This window comes from Tyto alba, unplaced genomic scaffold, assembly GCF_018691265.1.
Source record: "Tyto alba isolate M040663 unplaced genomic scaffold, T.alba_DEE_v4.0 Super-Scaffold_10, whole genome shotgun sequence".
Taxonomy (NCBI): domain Eukaryota; kingdom Metazoa; phylum Chordata; class Aves; order Strigiformes; family Tytonidae; genus Tyto; species Tyto alba.
In genome coordinates this window covers 27,273,968-27,291,221 of record NW_024881262.1, presented here as the reverse complement: position 1 = coordinate 27,291,221, position 17,254 = coordinate 27,273,968, and the positions used below count along the sequence as shown (strand labels likewise).

The following is a 17,254-nucleotide window of genomic DNA, read 5'->3' as shown; positions in this document are numbered from 1 at the left end:
TACACTGAACTATAAAAAAATCCGATACTTTATTATGCAATCATATTTCACATATATACTTTTGGCATATATGTGCACACACATACACATGCAGAGAGATGCATGCACTTAAGTTTTCAGTGAGCCTATTAAACAGGGAAACAGAGCAACCTAAACCATAATGGTTATATTGATGAGAATCTAAAAAACCCTCCAGATCTTTATATTTCTATAATGAAGACACTGTTTAAGTAGATATTTTATTCTGATTTCTCAAGGAGATGTAATAATTTGTAAAGTGACAATTTTTGCATAGTGTGAGAGGACACTACATTGTCAGTGTTACTCACAGTATTTTTGTAAAACGAATTAACTTTTTTTTTCTGCTAGAAAATATGCAGTAGTATGACCTGTACTGGTAGAAGCCTCAATTTTCTCCCATTAGCTGCAACGGGAAAGAGATACAATAATTAGTATTCAACACTACACTTAACTGAATTATTAGGATAACAAAATAATGAAATGTCATTGAGGCTTCAGGCATTTGCCTTTGGCAGGAAAGCAGTTATTCTAGACTCCCTATTAGTCAAGAACAGGGGGGAAAAAAAATCCAGAAATATGAAGAGAAAGATTCAGCGCATTTGAGGTCTCAATCACCCTCTAAAAGTGCTTACTTCCACCTATTAATACAGTAAGTGTCTAAAGGAATAGGATTTTATTTTAGGTGACTGAGTTAGATGCCTAAAGTTATAACAGCTGAACATAAGCCTAAGCATCCAGGTAAGTCTTAACTGTTATATCAAAAATTACTTTGACATTAGCTGTGTTTTGAGGCTGCTTTTTAAGACACCTCCTCTTATGGAGTGTTTGTTCAGTTTTATTTAGGCAGAAGGCATGGATGATTTTACTTTAGGTTTGATTGAGTGTCGTCTTGAGCTTTACTACTGTCTATTATTCACACTTTTCTAGTAGCATGTGACAGACATTTCCTTTACCTGTTCTTTGACTGGCGTGTTGACATTTGATAGACACTGCTGGCAGACAGCCAGAAAGGATTTCACAGTTTTCCTCAATACCAACAAGTCCTCCTAGAATAAACATTAAAAAGGGGTAATATATAAGTATTAATAAAAGGTTGCTAGGAAAAAGTAAAATAAAAATATGGTGATAATTTCATACATTTAAATCCTATAAACTAGACAAACCAAAAAAGGCTGTGAAAAAATATGCTATTCATAGAGTAAACCAAGTCATTAATTTTCAGAGGAATGACACAAAGTTTCCCTATAATAAATAATAATGATAATGAAACACTAAATTCCTGAGTTAAATTGTCTGTATTTTATATTGAATGTAAATTATAAATATTTCACAACAAAAAAGCTTAATGTATCAAGGTTAGCCTACCTGGTGGTTTATAAAGAATTCTGTACTCGGATAAATCCACATAAACAAAAAAGTTAAATATCAACGAACGTCTCAAATTCAAGAAAAACAATATCCTTACTGCTCACAGACATGGGAAATGTGAAGGCAAATCACAGAAATCTGATGAGTTATGGAAGAAGGAGGGAGGTTTGTTGATCTGGAGAGAAAAGGATTTGTGGGTGGAAAAGATAAATGAATTCCTGTTCTTGATCACCTGGATCTAGAGACCACTGACATGTATTTTAAATGTGGGTACCAGAAGTGGCAGGTTCTAGAGGAAAGCTGTGTACTTTGACCTGGGAGAATTAATGCTGTACCCTGATGAATACTTATTTTTTATGGATAACAAAATAAACTAGTTAAATCAAAACAAAACGTAAGACACTGGAGCATAATTGCAAGAACACAGCCAAACAGCCACGTGGAAACAGCAAATCAATTACGACAGACTCCGCCGTAACCAAGACGTGTGCTGACCTGGCACGTACTTAACTAGTTACTCTGTTTTACAGCGCTGATAAACCAAGACGAAAACAAGAACCAGAAGCCACTAGGACTCTGGGTTCGCTTCACGTTTTGTGAAAAGGCCCAGCTTTGTCAGCTGGATTCCCAGGCTCTGCCCCGCCACACCACGGCACCGGCCGCGCGGCCGGCAGTCCTGCCAGGGCCCCACGGCCCACACCTGGGACCACTGCCGGAAAGGCCTTTCCTTGCCCAGTTTTCACTGGTTCCGTGGAAAGAAGGGATCACGACAGCCGTTAATTCACCCCGAGACCGCTGGCCTGCCGCTCCAGCAGGACCTTCCTCCGCCACGCCTCTGTCAGCCTTCAGATGGAAGGCAGTGTGCCCCACAGAACAACATCCAACCCAATCTAAACAATCTACACGCAACATTTGCCTCGCTAAAAATTCCCATTTTTAATTATGCTGGCTGTTCAGTCCGTGTGTCTCAGTTCTAGTTTTAGCTTTTCTTACTGCTTCCTCTCATGCGATCTTGTTATTCTTTGTTTACTGGAAAGCCTTTTTGTGGCCCATATGTTCTTCCTGTACTGGTTCACAACAGAAGGCAGGTCTGCAAGCGTGACGAAGCACCCCAAGTGCTCCTGAATCTCTGAACCTCCTATAATTTTCAGCAGAGTCCGTGTGATTTTCTGATATGGCTACTGCAGGTCTATAAGCTGCCCCTCATTCTTATTTCTAATAAATTTTTCTCTGATAATATAGCCAAGGATCCCTTGAGCCACAGCGTTACCCTGCCATTACATGATCTGTAAGACAGCTCTGCTCTATTCCAAGTCACAACTTTCCATTGATCAGCCTTCTTGTTTCCAGATATGGCTTCCATTTGGCAGCATTTTTTTCTAATATAGCTTTGACCTATTGAATATGAGTTACATTAAATTCACATATTCACCTGAAATGCAATGGGGTACTAATGTCTTACAGAAACTGGTATTTCAACTGGTTTCCTTATCAGACAAAAATACAATCTTCTCGAGAGCAAATTTATTTGTTCCTTACAGCCTTATCTCTTGGTCATGTTCATTCTGCCCTTCAGCCATGTACTGACGGTGTTTTCTATCAGCCAGTCCAAGATTTTATCTAGGACTGATGCCAGGCTTATCAGTTCACTGTTATATAATCATCTGATTTACACCTTTAAACACTGGGATTACAATCACTTTAATAACTTCCTACCTTCTATCACAATTATCTTCCATTTAGATGTTAACATCTAACAACAGAGAAACTAAAACCTATGAAAAATCCTATATGAAGGTTAAAAAGTGAATAAGTATGTCTCCCATTTTTCTTTCTGTCAAAGAACAAATAAGGTGTAGGTACACATTATTTATTATCCTCTCTCTTGATAGCATGACGAAGATTCATTCTGAACAGTTACAGACAGCAAAAGAAAGCCCGACTGAACACTGCAACACAGCCATCTGGAACTTTTCTAAATTTGGAGAAATCCCCAGACTACTACAGTGTGGTAAATTTTTTTAAAAAAGAGAAAATGGGAAAAAAAAATAATTACATTTTCAAGTCTATTACCATTCTCAGGCGCACAGCCAAGGCTCTAGAGGTGTGATTACCTGATATGCTGGCTTCAGCAGAAAAACTGGTATGAAAAAATGTTACTGTCCTCTTGGTTGCTAGGGTAAAAGCATGGGGTCACAGTGTGAACTGGATCACTAAAGTGACCCAGGATAAAAACAACCCTTTCTTGAACTATACAGCATAGTATCTTCAAATTTAACTAGTCCATGGCAGGAACAAGAATGAGCCCCTAAGAGCAAGGACTTGTATTGGCTTTGCCACCACCTGTAGCCCAACAACTGTGTTCACAAAACTGCTAACTGAAGTAAATTGAAGTATGTAAAAATTGAAGAATGTAAATTGAAGCTTGTTTTTTTCCACTGAAGCTATTTAGAAATGCTGTGCTTTTGCTAGGTTCACCCACCAAAAGTCATGCTTTTCTTCCCCTTTGCCCACTACCTTTCCTCCGCACTACTTATCTGCCACATTAACTTCCTTCTTGCAACTCCAACTCTTCGATAAACTTTAGTGTTCAAGAGCCATTAGCTTTCAACTCAGCTGTGGAACGGGATCCAACCTTTCGCACCTTGTGACTTTTCTTCCTTTCAGCATTTTGTGCTTTCTTTCATTGTGCCCATATAAATATGAAAAGTCACCAAGTCACTATGTTGTTCTTTAAATCCCTCTTTAAATCCCTTTTACTAATTCCTCTGCCTACTAATCACTTTGTAATAGCTATGAGCTATGCATTTCGCTAGTGTGGCTGCTGCTCATTCAGAGCCGTTTTGCCTTTGTCTCACCTCTGAGTGTTTGCTCTATTCATGCCTTTTATTGTTGTAAGATTTTGAACTCTATTCTTCTGCAAATATTTCCTTTTCATTAGATACACGTACAGTGTATATAGTACAATGGTCTCAGGTACTTGGTTTATTGAACACATGAAGAAATCTGGATGGAAACAACAACTGTATAATCTAATCCCCATGTCTGCTACCTCAAGACTGTACTTGCTCCCCAAGATCTACAGACAAGAGAACTCTTGCTGAGAAATTACCAGCTTCCTTTGAAACCATCCTCAAACTCCTTTTCACATGCAGAACAGTTCTTCTCCAGGCTACAACAGACAAACTACACAAACTACACAGTACAAACCTCTTCCCCCAGTACCCCCCTGTTCAGCACCAGCCTGCTTACCGACAGCCCCGCAGCCCTGGCCGCAGCCTCCTCTGAACACGGATGGGAGGAAGATCAAAGATGAGAGCAGTAAACTATATTTCAAGGCTTCCACATGTCATTCATACCTGCTGCAACCTTCCTTTTAGTGATAAGTTTTTCCTTTCAGATTTTAGACACCAAGATGACACCACAGTAAGCCCTATTTTTCACAGGCTACCTCTAAAAAAGTTTTAAAATAACTCTTCCCCACCTCTATGCTATATTTAAGTTAACTGGTGGAATCTTTGTTATTGGGCAGAGAATTTGGACTTTCTTAATAATTCAAATAATCAGTAATTGCCACCCTTCTGTTAAAAGGTCTTTGAAACATTTTTATGCTGATATTACTTCTTTAAGGTCTATGATCGAATCTGTAATCTACAATATTACACACAGCGTGGGGAAAATGCTGAGCACCCTCCTGGTAACAGCCTGGATAAACAACAACTGATATGATGAGAATACGAGTGCCAAGCTGCCTGGGAACACCCAAAACTACCTGTTTGGAGCGGGTGTTTGCCTAAACACTGACTATGCTAAGAAGAAAGTTAACAATGAACTTCCTTAAAATGACCAGATCAAATAGTAACCAGGAGACTACCAAGAAATGTTTGGGGAAAGGAGGAGTCACCTTGTATATAAAAAAACCTTACAAAAGCAGCAAGAAGAGTTGTAATCATGGAGAGGAACCTTGGGGTGGAACAGAGCAGCAGTCAAACCAAGTCAGACACCCCAAAATCGAAGCCCGCTTCCCCCGCAGGGCTGGCAGCTCGGGGTGCGACAGGCAGAGCCCGCGCCTCAAGCGCCCGTATGTCACTGTGGGTACACATGAAGCTGGAGCACCCACGTGTCCAACTGCAGCCACGTACAAGCAGGGGACCTCCTTGTGATAAGTAATAGAAGAATTTTGCTTTTGCTAAAAGTAATTAAACAATTACTTCTTAGGCTAAAGCTATTATTAGTACAATGATCCAAATTTTAAGAAAAGTAAAAGACTTTACTACTGGGAAAAGAAAAGGGGGGAATTGATCTGAGGAAACACCAACCCAACAGCCCCCCCTCCTTGGGATGCTCACCACATGGTCCCTATCAAAGGGTGGTAACTCCTTTGCAGTGGAATGAGAAAGAACAGAATGGGCCATCTCTGGTATCCCTTGTCCCATAAAAGACAAAGGAGCTGCAAATTGGCCCAGACTTGAAGGACAAGGTGTAAGGGACCACAGGACTGAAGAAAGAAGAAGATAAGATTGTAGAAGAAGCCAGGAGGCTTGCCGAAGGTGTTGAAATCAGCAGCTGTGTGGATAAAAGGGGGTTTGAAACTTAAACAATTTGGTGAGCCTGGACGGAGCTGCGACTCCTGGGCCACCCCAGCACTGCATTTGCTCTCTTACCTTAATAAAGATTCATTAATCCATATTTGGATGTGATTGGCCTTAATCATCCTGGTGCCCAGAGATGGGCAATGGGCTCTCACCCCGCATTTCCTGTGATAGTGGGGGTGTGCGTAACTACATCGTGGGTGTGTCCTGGGGAGGGGATTAGAGCAGCTTCTGAGCAGTTACAGAAGGGTAGTTTGAAATTTGTAGGTGTTCATTAGCATTATAAAAGCATCTAGTGTTCCAGTTTACCTGCTGTACAGCTGATACTTACCCTGGAGATGTGCTGCACTGACTGCAGGTTAATTAAGTGTTGTTAATAAATCAGTGAACTAACTTGATTCTAATTTGATTTAAACCACAAGAGTCAAACGGTTTTTCTCTGCCACACATATAAAGCCTACAGACCCACACCCAGCCTCACACAGTCAGCCATAATCCAAAACATACCCAACAGCTGTGATATAAAGTCTCTCTCAGAAAGCAATAAACGTGTCCTGGGCATGGGCATAATGCCCAGGACACTTTCCGAACAAGGGCAATCCTCTTAGGAGAGAGGCTGTATTTTTGGAAAAGTCAGCTGAACACCAGATAAAGAATAACTGCATTCCAAAAAGATTCTGTTCCCAATCGTACATGCCTGGTTGTCATGTATAACCCTACCTTAGAACCAATACACAAAATTATTAAGCAATTTTGAAAACTACTTGAACTCACTTTGAAAGAAATCTTACCAGAACCACCCATCCCACCTGCAAACTCCCTCCAATAAAATGTACACCTAATGGATGCAGAGCATACCTGATTAAGAAGTGCATAAACCTGCCAGTATATGCCTCCTACTACCAAACTAAACACTTCCTCCCACATTAACACCCTTGAATCCTCTACTTACAGTTCCAAAATGTTAATATACTTTATCCTGTGCATTGAATGCCTACATGGTAGCTAACTAGGTGAAACAGAGCAGCTACTATTTGCCAGCATGAACTCACACAAATGACCCAGCTGGCAGCAGGTGAACATTTCTTAGAAATCAATCCCTCCACCTCTGATGTCTCAGTCTGGATGCTCAAGAGAAATCTAAAAAAATCATCTTCTAAACACGAGCCTGGGAACAAAAAGTCACAAGTCTAAGGGACACAGAAAAACAAGGACTCAAGATTAGTTTTATGACACATCATAAATTCCCTTTTCTTCATTAGCTTTATCATCTTTTACCTTCCTTCTCTTCCCCACTATCCAGCTCCTACTTCCCTCCTACTAACTGTCTTACCACCTCGCCTTCCCCCTGCTCCCACTCCCTTAGCAGGTACCAATGACCTTTCCTTTCAGTGACAGTTTACCAGATCAGTATTGGAACAGAAACCAAATGTTTGTCCTCAGCTAATATTTTGCTTTATAATCTGCTTTTATTTCAAACCTGAAAGGCTTGTGTGCACAAGCCTTTCTAATTTTTACAGCTATATCCATTGGTCTGCTAAAGATACCACTTCAGCCTACAAACCATCACCTCCCTCTGTCCTTAGATCATTACAGCTACAGCAAAGTAACACTAGAAAGCTGGATGGACCTACGTATTAAAATACTGTGGCAGAAATGTTCTTGTAAAAGCCTGAATACTCAAAAAATGCTCATGAAATACACTATTTTTCATTTTGAGATGCTCGTGTTAATCTTTTTGTCTTCCCATACATCATCATTTAGAAGCAATCCCCTTTAATGTCTGCTAATTTAGAAGCCTAAATCATGGCTTATAAAACAACCATGTGCAAAACGATCTCCTAATGGATTAAATGACAGATATAGTGCACATCAGATTTACTTTCACAGTGAACAAACTACAATGGAAAGTTTGATAGAAAAAACCCACACAGAACCAAATGCTACAACCACATCGGGTTTGAGGATTTGTCTTTATCCCGCTTCTGTTGTGAGCACAGCTGAGGTTGCTGGCCAGGGACGAAGAGCTGAAGGGCATTAATGCAGTGCTCCTCTTGAACTAAGCATGCAGAACACTCATTATTTTTGTATGGGGGGGGGGTGTGTGTGGAATGCCACACAATAAGTTAATAACAGCTCTCTAGGTTAGAGTAATTATGATTTTCACAGAAGCAGAATTGACTTGGACTTCGAACAGTCTTTCTCAGTGGAGCTTTCATAGTTCCCTCCATTCCTATGAACTACATTATGACTAATATGAATCAGAATAGTATTAGAAATACACAAAAGACCAAGGCTATTCTGCATGCATCTCAAAAAACAATGTCTTATGGAAACATATCCTGTTTTGAAAAAGTAGGCGAAGCCATACAATTGCACTAAGCTTGTCCGCAAGAAAACCCCAATCCCTGAAATAAATAAAGGTCTTTTTCAGTTTAACTGGACCACCATGGTAATACTGCAAACAACAGCCCACATGGTTACTTTGACACCAAAATGCAAAGCTTGTGACCAGGTCCTGGCAGACAGATGCTCTATGTATTAGTCACTAGCTGTGGTTTATGGTAAGTATGTCTCTTTTGCTGTAATTTAGACACAAGAAAACATGAAACTTTTTTTCCAGCGATGCTGACAGCTATCACTCTGCACCATCTATGTTACACTGAAGTAATTTTAACAAAACTGGAGAAATGCAGTGAAGGGAGATGAGAATCTTACTAAACACACTGTGTCTCAGCATTTGCACCCAGAGCAAGGCAAGACCGGGCACTGCTGCCCAAGGGGCCCAGCAAGTAGGAGGACAGAGTGGTTGGGTAAGACACCTAGCAAGTCCCAACAGTCAAGAGCACAGGGAAAAATTTAATAATGGTGTTGAAGACAGTGTCCAGGCTTGGATAGTCGCCTGGGTTCCTAAGTGCTGGGTTCCTCAAACCCACCATCACTCGCTACACCATAACCAGCAGTCCAGTTTTCCTTACTAGGGAGCGTTAGAATGAGACTCGGCGTGTTGGTTTTGTGGACTCAAGGGCTGAAGCAATCCAGGGCCTCCCAGATCGACTTTTAGTTACTTAGCTCTTTCCGTCAGAGTGAGATTTCACCCAGAGGGTAAGAATGCTGCTACCTAGGAGGACTTCAGATGCTTTATTGTGATGAGATTCTGAGTTCATTTAAAACAAACGGGATGCATTCAGTTTTTTCAGTTATAAGAAGTCAAGATGTAATAATTATATACTACCAGCATGCTAAAGAAGCTGAGAGGGGAAAATTGGAACAAAAGCCAGAATAAAGAATACCAATTATTCTTTTTCTCTAGTAGCTATTTTAAAATGTCAATACATGTCAGTATTCAAAACAACTCAAAGAATTTTTAGTGTATTTTTATCATTCTTATGTGCATAAAATGGTTATTTCATTAGTACTTTAGTATAGCATCTTTTTCTTTTTGATGCTGATGAGGAAGTACACTTTTCATACCATTTTAATTTGATGTATTAGTTTTGAAAAGGCACTAAAAAGACAGGACGTTGGCCTCTGCTTGAGAAAAGAGCTAAGGAAAGGTCCTGGAAAAGCCAAACCATAACAAACAAATTACACGTAACATTGTTCTTACTGTGTTACACTTGTGTGCGCTTACTTTTTATTAGCAACCGTCAGTGCCAGTATCCTTACACTTACATTTAGCAACGTAAAAGATGTAAGTAAAGGGTAAGCAAGGTAAATACACATGAATATTAAGCTATCTGTGGTGTACAGATCAACAGTATTGCTTACAACTATTAGGTAAGCAATGTCACCATCACTTAGCTGTTCATGCAAACTGCTGTACTCATAATAAAGTGCACTAAGCATCTTCAGCAATAAAAATATGAAAATCAGCTAGTATAAAATCCTGATAAAGACAAGCCTCCACTGTTTGTATAGCCTCTTTACAGATGCATGATGTCAGATAGATCCTGAAGTATCAAATAAATCAAAACGCTAACATTTTGAATCTGTTTCACAACAACATAAAATGACAGTACAGTGGGTGAAGTAACAGAGAATCAGGTCTAACTCCTTTTTAGGCAAGTTGTGTTTCTTCAGTAAAATCTGCACGATCAAATGCCTACTTACTTTGGAAGGGGAGCCTTCAGTGATTTTCACCAGCTGCCAGAGAATAGAGTAATGGGAACACTGCAGTGCCTGAACAACTATCTGTAACAGAGGGAACACAAAGAATCCCAGCACACTGGAAATATCAAGCATATCAGTAAAGTGTACGTAAAATTTATCATCTGTCTTTTGTAATGGGTGAGTCACCCCTCCCTGTCCTTATCTCGATCCCAGAGCCTTTTGCTTTATTTTCTCTTTCCTCAGGGAGAAGGGGTGAGTGAGAGGCTGATGGTGCTCAGTTGCCCTCTGGGCTCAAACCAGGACAATCATGATTTATGCATTGCTTTTCACAACCAGGAACCTTAGTTATTCCTTACGCTACAGATGAGATTACCTTTGCTCAAAAAACACTGAATCCAAGATTTTTCACCTCCTGAACAGTGCCTAACTACAATATATATTTTATTCAAAACTCCACTTTTTTCCTAAATAACTGAAGTCCAGCGCATTAATCTTCTGAATGTCTCTATGACGAGACCCTATGGAACTCTGACTCCCCAGACGATGCAGCGCAGGTGTTGCTAACTGTACCTGTTCTGGCATAGCTCCGTGTTCAATTCCAGTTCTTAGTAATCTGTAGCAGTTACTGAACAGATCCCATTTTGTGAGATCATGCGCACTAGAACGAGAGGTAATAAAGAGAGATTAGTTGTGTTCCTCAAAACTCTACATCACAGCGAGAATATCGTCTGACCTGGCAGCTCAGTGAGCTTTGGTATTTTTGCAAAGCTGAGACAATACAGCCTGCTGACAAAGCAGCTGCACAGTTAGTTCACTCCATGCTAAAAGCAGAAGTTAGGCTTTCTGATAATCGAGGAGAAATGGTTTACTACATTGGATTTTTGTAGGGAGGAGATAAACTCTCTGCATACCATACATCTCTAAAGGCTACTTAAGAGTAGCTACAAGCTCATTCTCAGTGTTGCCTCTAAATCATCTTTCCTTTTTGGTTCTAAGCACTGATAGAACTCAAAAAGGCACTTCTCTGGCATTGCAGCAGAAATTACGGCCAAATTCTAGCAATATATACTGAATGAAAAGTGGCTTTAAGCAAAATAAAATTAGATGTTTTTCTGTTGTATCATTTGGTGAAAAATAACATCCATTATCATTAGATATTAAATATCCTGAAATATCTGAAGGCATCATGATGTACATGAGACAGAGATGGTAGTTGCCATCCCCCATTCATTGTTTCACATTTCAGGTGTACCAACCCGATTTGTTAGCAAGGGGAATGCAAATGAGAATAGAACTACATATTCTACAGCCTTACAGACCTCAAGAGCTTATGATACAGCTTTTTTTAATACAGAACTGAGAAATACAGAAGAAATTACAAAACATCAGGTTGCCTGAAAGACAAAAAATATCTCTCACAAAAAAAATATTTAGATTTAACGCATTTTTCTGCAGTGGAATTAAACTGAGATAATTTGAAGCAGTTTATAATATGTAAATAAAAGAGAAAGCCACCTCAGAATAATTAGAAAGTTGGTGGTTAAAATACTCACCTGGAAGAAGGGACACTCAGACTGAATTGGCAAGTCTAAATTAGCTAACGCAGTCTCTTGCATCTGGCTCCCTTTTATCCCAGCACCTTGATCACCAAGACATACTCACTTTTCTCATCCCTTTGTGTTCGCCCTGCTCTGGAGCTGCCTGACTTTGTTTAAATAATTAACTACTCAGCTCAGCCAGAAAGAATAATTCTCTAGTTCCAAAACAGACAGAGGTTGAACTCAAGACTGGGAATGCCTAGATCCCCTTGAAACCCCTAGGACAAAACACTTCTCAGTCTGGAGCATGTTAGCCCTGGAAAACCTCACTGATAAAAAGTTTCACAGAAAACATAACAATTAACGTCCTTGTGCTGAGTGCAAGTGAAGCATGCAGTCTAGGCTTATGTCATCAAGCCAAAGCGCATCTTGATTTCTAATTCAAATCCATGAACAGAACAATAGGAAGACTTAAAAAAAGGAAACAAAAATGTAAAAATACTCCCGCTGCCTTAGATTCTGGATGGTCTTCGAAGTATGAAAAGAAAATGCTTCATAGATAAATTATAGATTGCCACAGAATTGTCTCTGTGTAGCGATATTAAGCACATAGATGCTGCTTCAGCAAATCACAGGGTTGCTAGCGAGGCAGAGTTGTACCTCCTTAATTACAGTGCTGTAATTAAAGCAGTAAAATCTCCTTGGTGTGCAGAGGCACATATCAGCATAGATTATCCTACAGAGAATATGAAAGGAAAAACTGTCTCATTTCTGCCTTTCCATCTGAGAGCCCTCTGTGTCAGGCGGCTGGCACAGGGGGCGAGCCCCGCTGCCCTGACAGCTGGGGGCACCTCAGCTCTTTGCTCTGAGCCTGGACTGACAGCCGAGCTCAGAAAGAGCTTTTCAGCTTCCCAAGCTGAAAAATTCGAACTATATACAAGTTGCATTGGGCTTTTCAATATAAACTTCCTTAAAGAAGAGCCTCCACATTAAATTTAGGCATATTTGGGTACACTCTTGTTTCTTTTGAACTACTTAGCAATCAGAACGACAGTTATAAAGGTTGTATTGGACACAATACAATTCTCCGCAGAGGTTCTAATTGACACAGAGACTCCTAGAATGAAAATTCACACAACACGGAATTTTTCCTTAGTCCCTTCCATATCAGAGAGTCTTCATGGATTACAGAAAACAAGGCCATCAAAGGTTTCTTTTCATCCCGATAGAAAGCACTGTCTGCTGGGGCACGTTTCTGCCAGAAAGGAGTCAGATGAAGAAAGGGTACCCGTTCCACAATGTCTCTGAAAGCGTGTCAAGAAGCACCTTAGAAAATTTAGTTTTCAAAGAGGTGATGTCTCCACCCACAGAACTGCTTCTCTTTTTAAAGAGGCACGAGGTGGGAGAATCTCTACCGTGGGCTTTCAACAGCTGTGCTAATAGTCTAATTTATCTACTGATTCATTTATCATAACTTCTTCTATGTCTGGATATAACAAACTTCTGAGTAACTCAGCCTGAAGGAAGTACAAGTCAACTACTGGAAAAAAGGTGAAGCAAAGGGTTTCTATAACAGGAAGAGAAGATCTGCTGGCCTGACCATGAATATACCTATCTGGGATGTGTCTTGACTGATGAGGCTTATACTGATAAAAATATAACGCGTCTCTGATAACGCGTATCTGGAGAGTTACTACAGCCACTGCCAGCTTATGAATTCAGTGTGGAGGCAGGAAGGAATCAAACTCTGTATCATATTTGAGGACTACTGGACAGTGATACCAACAATCCTCATCTCTAAATGTGAATCAATGCTCCGTATACAAGACAGCATCAAAGGGCCCATCCAGTGTAATGGAGGCGATGATTGAGATTCATGTGCCTGGCATAGAATTAACTGCAGTAATTAGCTAAGAAATGCTGCTATCTTGCAGCATACAAACCGCTACAGCACTGATGTGTTACATGTGAAAGCTCAGTTGAATTGGACTGGAGTCACTAGAGAAAAATTGTCTCCCTGTACTTAAGGACAGAAAAAAATTGCTATAAATATCAGTGAGACCCTGGCAAAAAAAGAAGCCCAAGCATATACTCCAGGTGTTCTATTCAGAAGACTGCAAGAAAATTTATTACTATGTTCTGAAATCTTGGAAGGAAACATTGTAATGATTAATTTAATTTCTACTGGAATACTGATATCCTTGTTCGATGAGAAGACGTGAATTAAAAAGAGTGCTGTGAGCCCTCTGTTGCCATGACCCTCTCGGAAAAACAATTAGCTCAGGCTTGGGAAAATCTCAGTATGGAAGCTTTTTCTGATAATCCCTGACCATGGTTTTTTTCCACTTTGCTGGGCTTCTTTTTCCTAAAAGATGAAGAAGCAGCAACTACCAAGGACACACAAGCAGATAAGGTACAGTGGAGTTTCTCTCACTGTTAGAATAGAGAGACTTGTTTCTTTTTGAAGCCTCAGCAACTACTTTATCTGTGCACTTTTAGAAGACCTGAAAGGTATCAGTTGTTAGCCTGCAATTTCAACTTCTTCCATTGATTCAATTTCTTTTGGCTTGCAGTTGATGACAGACAATGACAGTATCAGACCACAGCCACCATTCTCTGAGATGAGACCGCTCAATGTGAGCTTCGAATTGAAGATCCCAATCTCATAGCCAAAGGGTCGGCAAAAATTCCGTCTTGGATGGTACGATTGTTCCCTTTCACAAAGAAATCACATCAGATGTAACATTCAGTAGAGTAATGAAAAGATTTAATTACTTCTTTATAGGCAAGCAGATATTAATTAGAAATTCCCATTGAGCTATATAATCATAAATAACAAACCAGCTGAGCAATTACACACAGCTGCTCTTCAGCTTTCTTTACTCTTTCCTATTTTTTGAAGGTGAAGGTATATGTCCCTGACCCTGCTTTGTGTGTTATTCTACAACGCTTTCTTTATAGTCTGAATAAACTCTCTAGAGATTTGGAACCCTAAAGGAAAAAAATATATATGGGAGTCTCTCAGAAAAGCCTTAAGACTCATGCTCCTTTCTTGGATGTGAACTACAGCTTTCACCAGTCCTCTCAGGAAAGGCAGAAGTGGCTCCAGCATGTTACCAGGGAGACTGAAAACCTAATTTGCATGTGTCAGCCTGCTGCACTACAGAAATTAGTAACGATTTAATGATCTCTGTGGGACTCTTGTTGAATGGAAACAAAGAGTAGATACTTCATAACCGTTTCATAGTATGATCCAAAGCAGAATTCAGGATAAGTGAAGACTAAGCACAGAAGGAAAAGAGAAATTAAATCACTAAAACCGATTTGTATAAACGAGGTGGCAGAAGCAAGGCCCTCTTACATCTTGTGATAAGGAAGAAATGATTTGTGGCTCTTGGCCATCTGCGTATGAAGCTTTCTTACATGCCAATCAGGAACAATTACTTCCCGCAGCTGATAGGAGGGGAAGACTAGTTCTTTGTGCTTATGCTCCAAAATTCACAGTTCAAGTGAGATTTTCCAGGTTGCTCTACAAGTTATGAGGGTGCCCGTAGGTCTGAAAGCAGCAGGACCCTGAAAATCTGCTGCCTGGTTCCACTGAGCTGGTCCATTCACGCTTAGCGAAGGAATTTCTGTGCAATCCACACAGTTAGATTGCACCAACAATTCAACTAGAAATTATTCCTGGCATTTCTGCAGGAAGAGAACGCATCTTCCAGACTCTCACCATAAACTATTATCATTACTACTACTACTTATTTCTATAATTTTGGGGAGAAATATCTCAAAGGCATTGAGAAAATGAGAGAAACAACTTCCTCCAGGGCTCTCCTAAACTGAGGCTCAAAGCAGATTTGGCCTGCACCTGCTAGTGCCAGAGATATGAAATGTTCCTTGTGCACTGACTGTCATGCAGGGGAGTATGACTTTTAGTAAGACACTCATAGGTGTAAAAACATTCAGTGCAAGGGACAGTATGTCACTTGCAAATCAAATCTGTAAAAGTAATGGCATTAATTAAGCAAGGATCCAGATTAATCCGAACAGTTACACTGACAAATACCACTAATCATTCATCAAATTCTATTTCATATTTCAGGCCATATATTTTCTCATTTCTTAATACTAGACATCAACTGATACTCACTGAAATGAGAAAATTAACATAGTAAATTTTTGAGGAAAAAAAAAAATCACCTACTTGTGAAAAGAGGTTAACCTCTTTAATGTGGACAGCACATTGTAGATGTCATCATCATCAGCTTCTTCTCCCTGAAAATTAAAGGAAATCCATTGAGTTCAGCAATCCAGCAGAGTACATTACTGCATGGGGAGGAGCAGATTTCTTTGAGGGTTCATGTTGACACCAAAACTGACTCCAGATCTTCCAGTGACTTTTATCTAGATTCCATAATACTACTATTTAAATGACCACTGCATAGCACTAGGAAATAAGCCAGATCATCTGACAATATTCAGCGGTATCACTGTGTTAATACTCAAATCACTGTTCTGTAGCAGTAGTAATCATTTCCAAGGATAAAATCTGAGTTCTACCTTATTTTACAAAAAGGACTGAACCACCAGCTTTGACCATCAGCTACAAGAATACAAGAACTAGCTACAAGAATAAAGCCAAATCCTTGACTTGCTCCACACCAGACACCTGAAGATGTCAACAGCAAGTTTTTTAAAATGATCAGTGGGAAAATTTGTTCTCATATCCTTCATTGCTGTTCACTGTGTTATACACCGTAATGCATGACAATCACACTATATGCACAGACCAACATGCATTCAGAACTGGAAGGAAGGGTTTGGTTTTTTTAATTTAGATCTTACAAATCTGGGGAAACAACAGTTCAAGAATAAATATTGCACAATTCAATCAAAACTCTTAATTTAATTTTTTTCTTTCTGACATTTAAAAATATCATTATCATAATATCTTAGGTAAACTCAGCAGCAAATTCTCTTAGTGAAACAAGACACTTTCAAAACAATTTTTCTAGCAACTTTCTGAAACAGGAATCCCACTTACAACAATTCTCCATTTCATTTTGATATTTTTTTTTCCATCTAAATGCCTAACAATTAAGCCAATTTTCTGCCCTCAGATCCAAATGTTAATCAACGTTTCTCTCACTATCAACCTAGTAGGAATCCACAAAGCAGTGGCATACTTGCTTGGGTACAAGCATGCACATTTTTGAATGTAAAATCTCTTTAAAATTATGAAATACACTTATTAAAATTAATTATTTTACCAAGTAACACCCAGCAAAAATATCACAAAGGTGAAAATTTTAAATCCTTGCTACCACTGTTCCCTTTCTTGCTTTCTCCTACTTCTGTCTTGGTTTTGTCTCCACACCCTTCTCTACATGGATGACCTTCGCACTCCCTTTTCCTTAGGGATTTAAACCTCAATTCTTCATTTCTAATATGACTTTCAGACACAGCTTTTCTCTGGAATCCCCAGTCCTCATCCCTCTCTCATGCAAGCGAATATATACAAAGATTATAAGCTCTTGCTTGCGTTTCTCTACTCTTTGCCTGGCTGGGTAAAGGAAAGGGACACATCAGAAATATTTTGGTATCACTGGCCCACGTTCTTTCGTG

At 39.7% G+C, this 17,254-nt stretch overlaps 1 protein-coding gene across 4 annotated transcripts in view; it reads right to left on the bottom strand.

Moving 5' to 3' along the window:
• STAG1 (stromal antigen 1) overlaps window positions 1–17,254 on the bottom strand; it is a 198,651-nt gene that overhangs the window by 25,260 nt on the left and 156,137 nt on the right. For all 4 annotated transcript variants that reach the window (XM_042798545.1, XM_042798550.1, XM_032992581.2 and 1 more), the window contains 4 exons: window positions 15,834–15,904; window positions 10,665–10,752; window positions 10,095–10,175; window positions 975–1,067 (listed from right to left, as the gene is read on the bottom strand). In XM_042798545.1, the coding sequence (XP_042654479.1) occupies window positions 975–1,067; window positions 10,095–10,175; window positions 10,665–10,752; window positions 15,834–15,904 (333 nt within the window). The remainder of the gene's footprint in view (window positions 1–974; window positions 1,068–10,094; window positions 10,176–10,664; window positions 10,753–15,833; window positions 15,905–17,254) is intronic.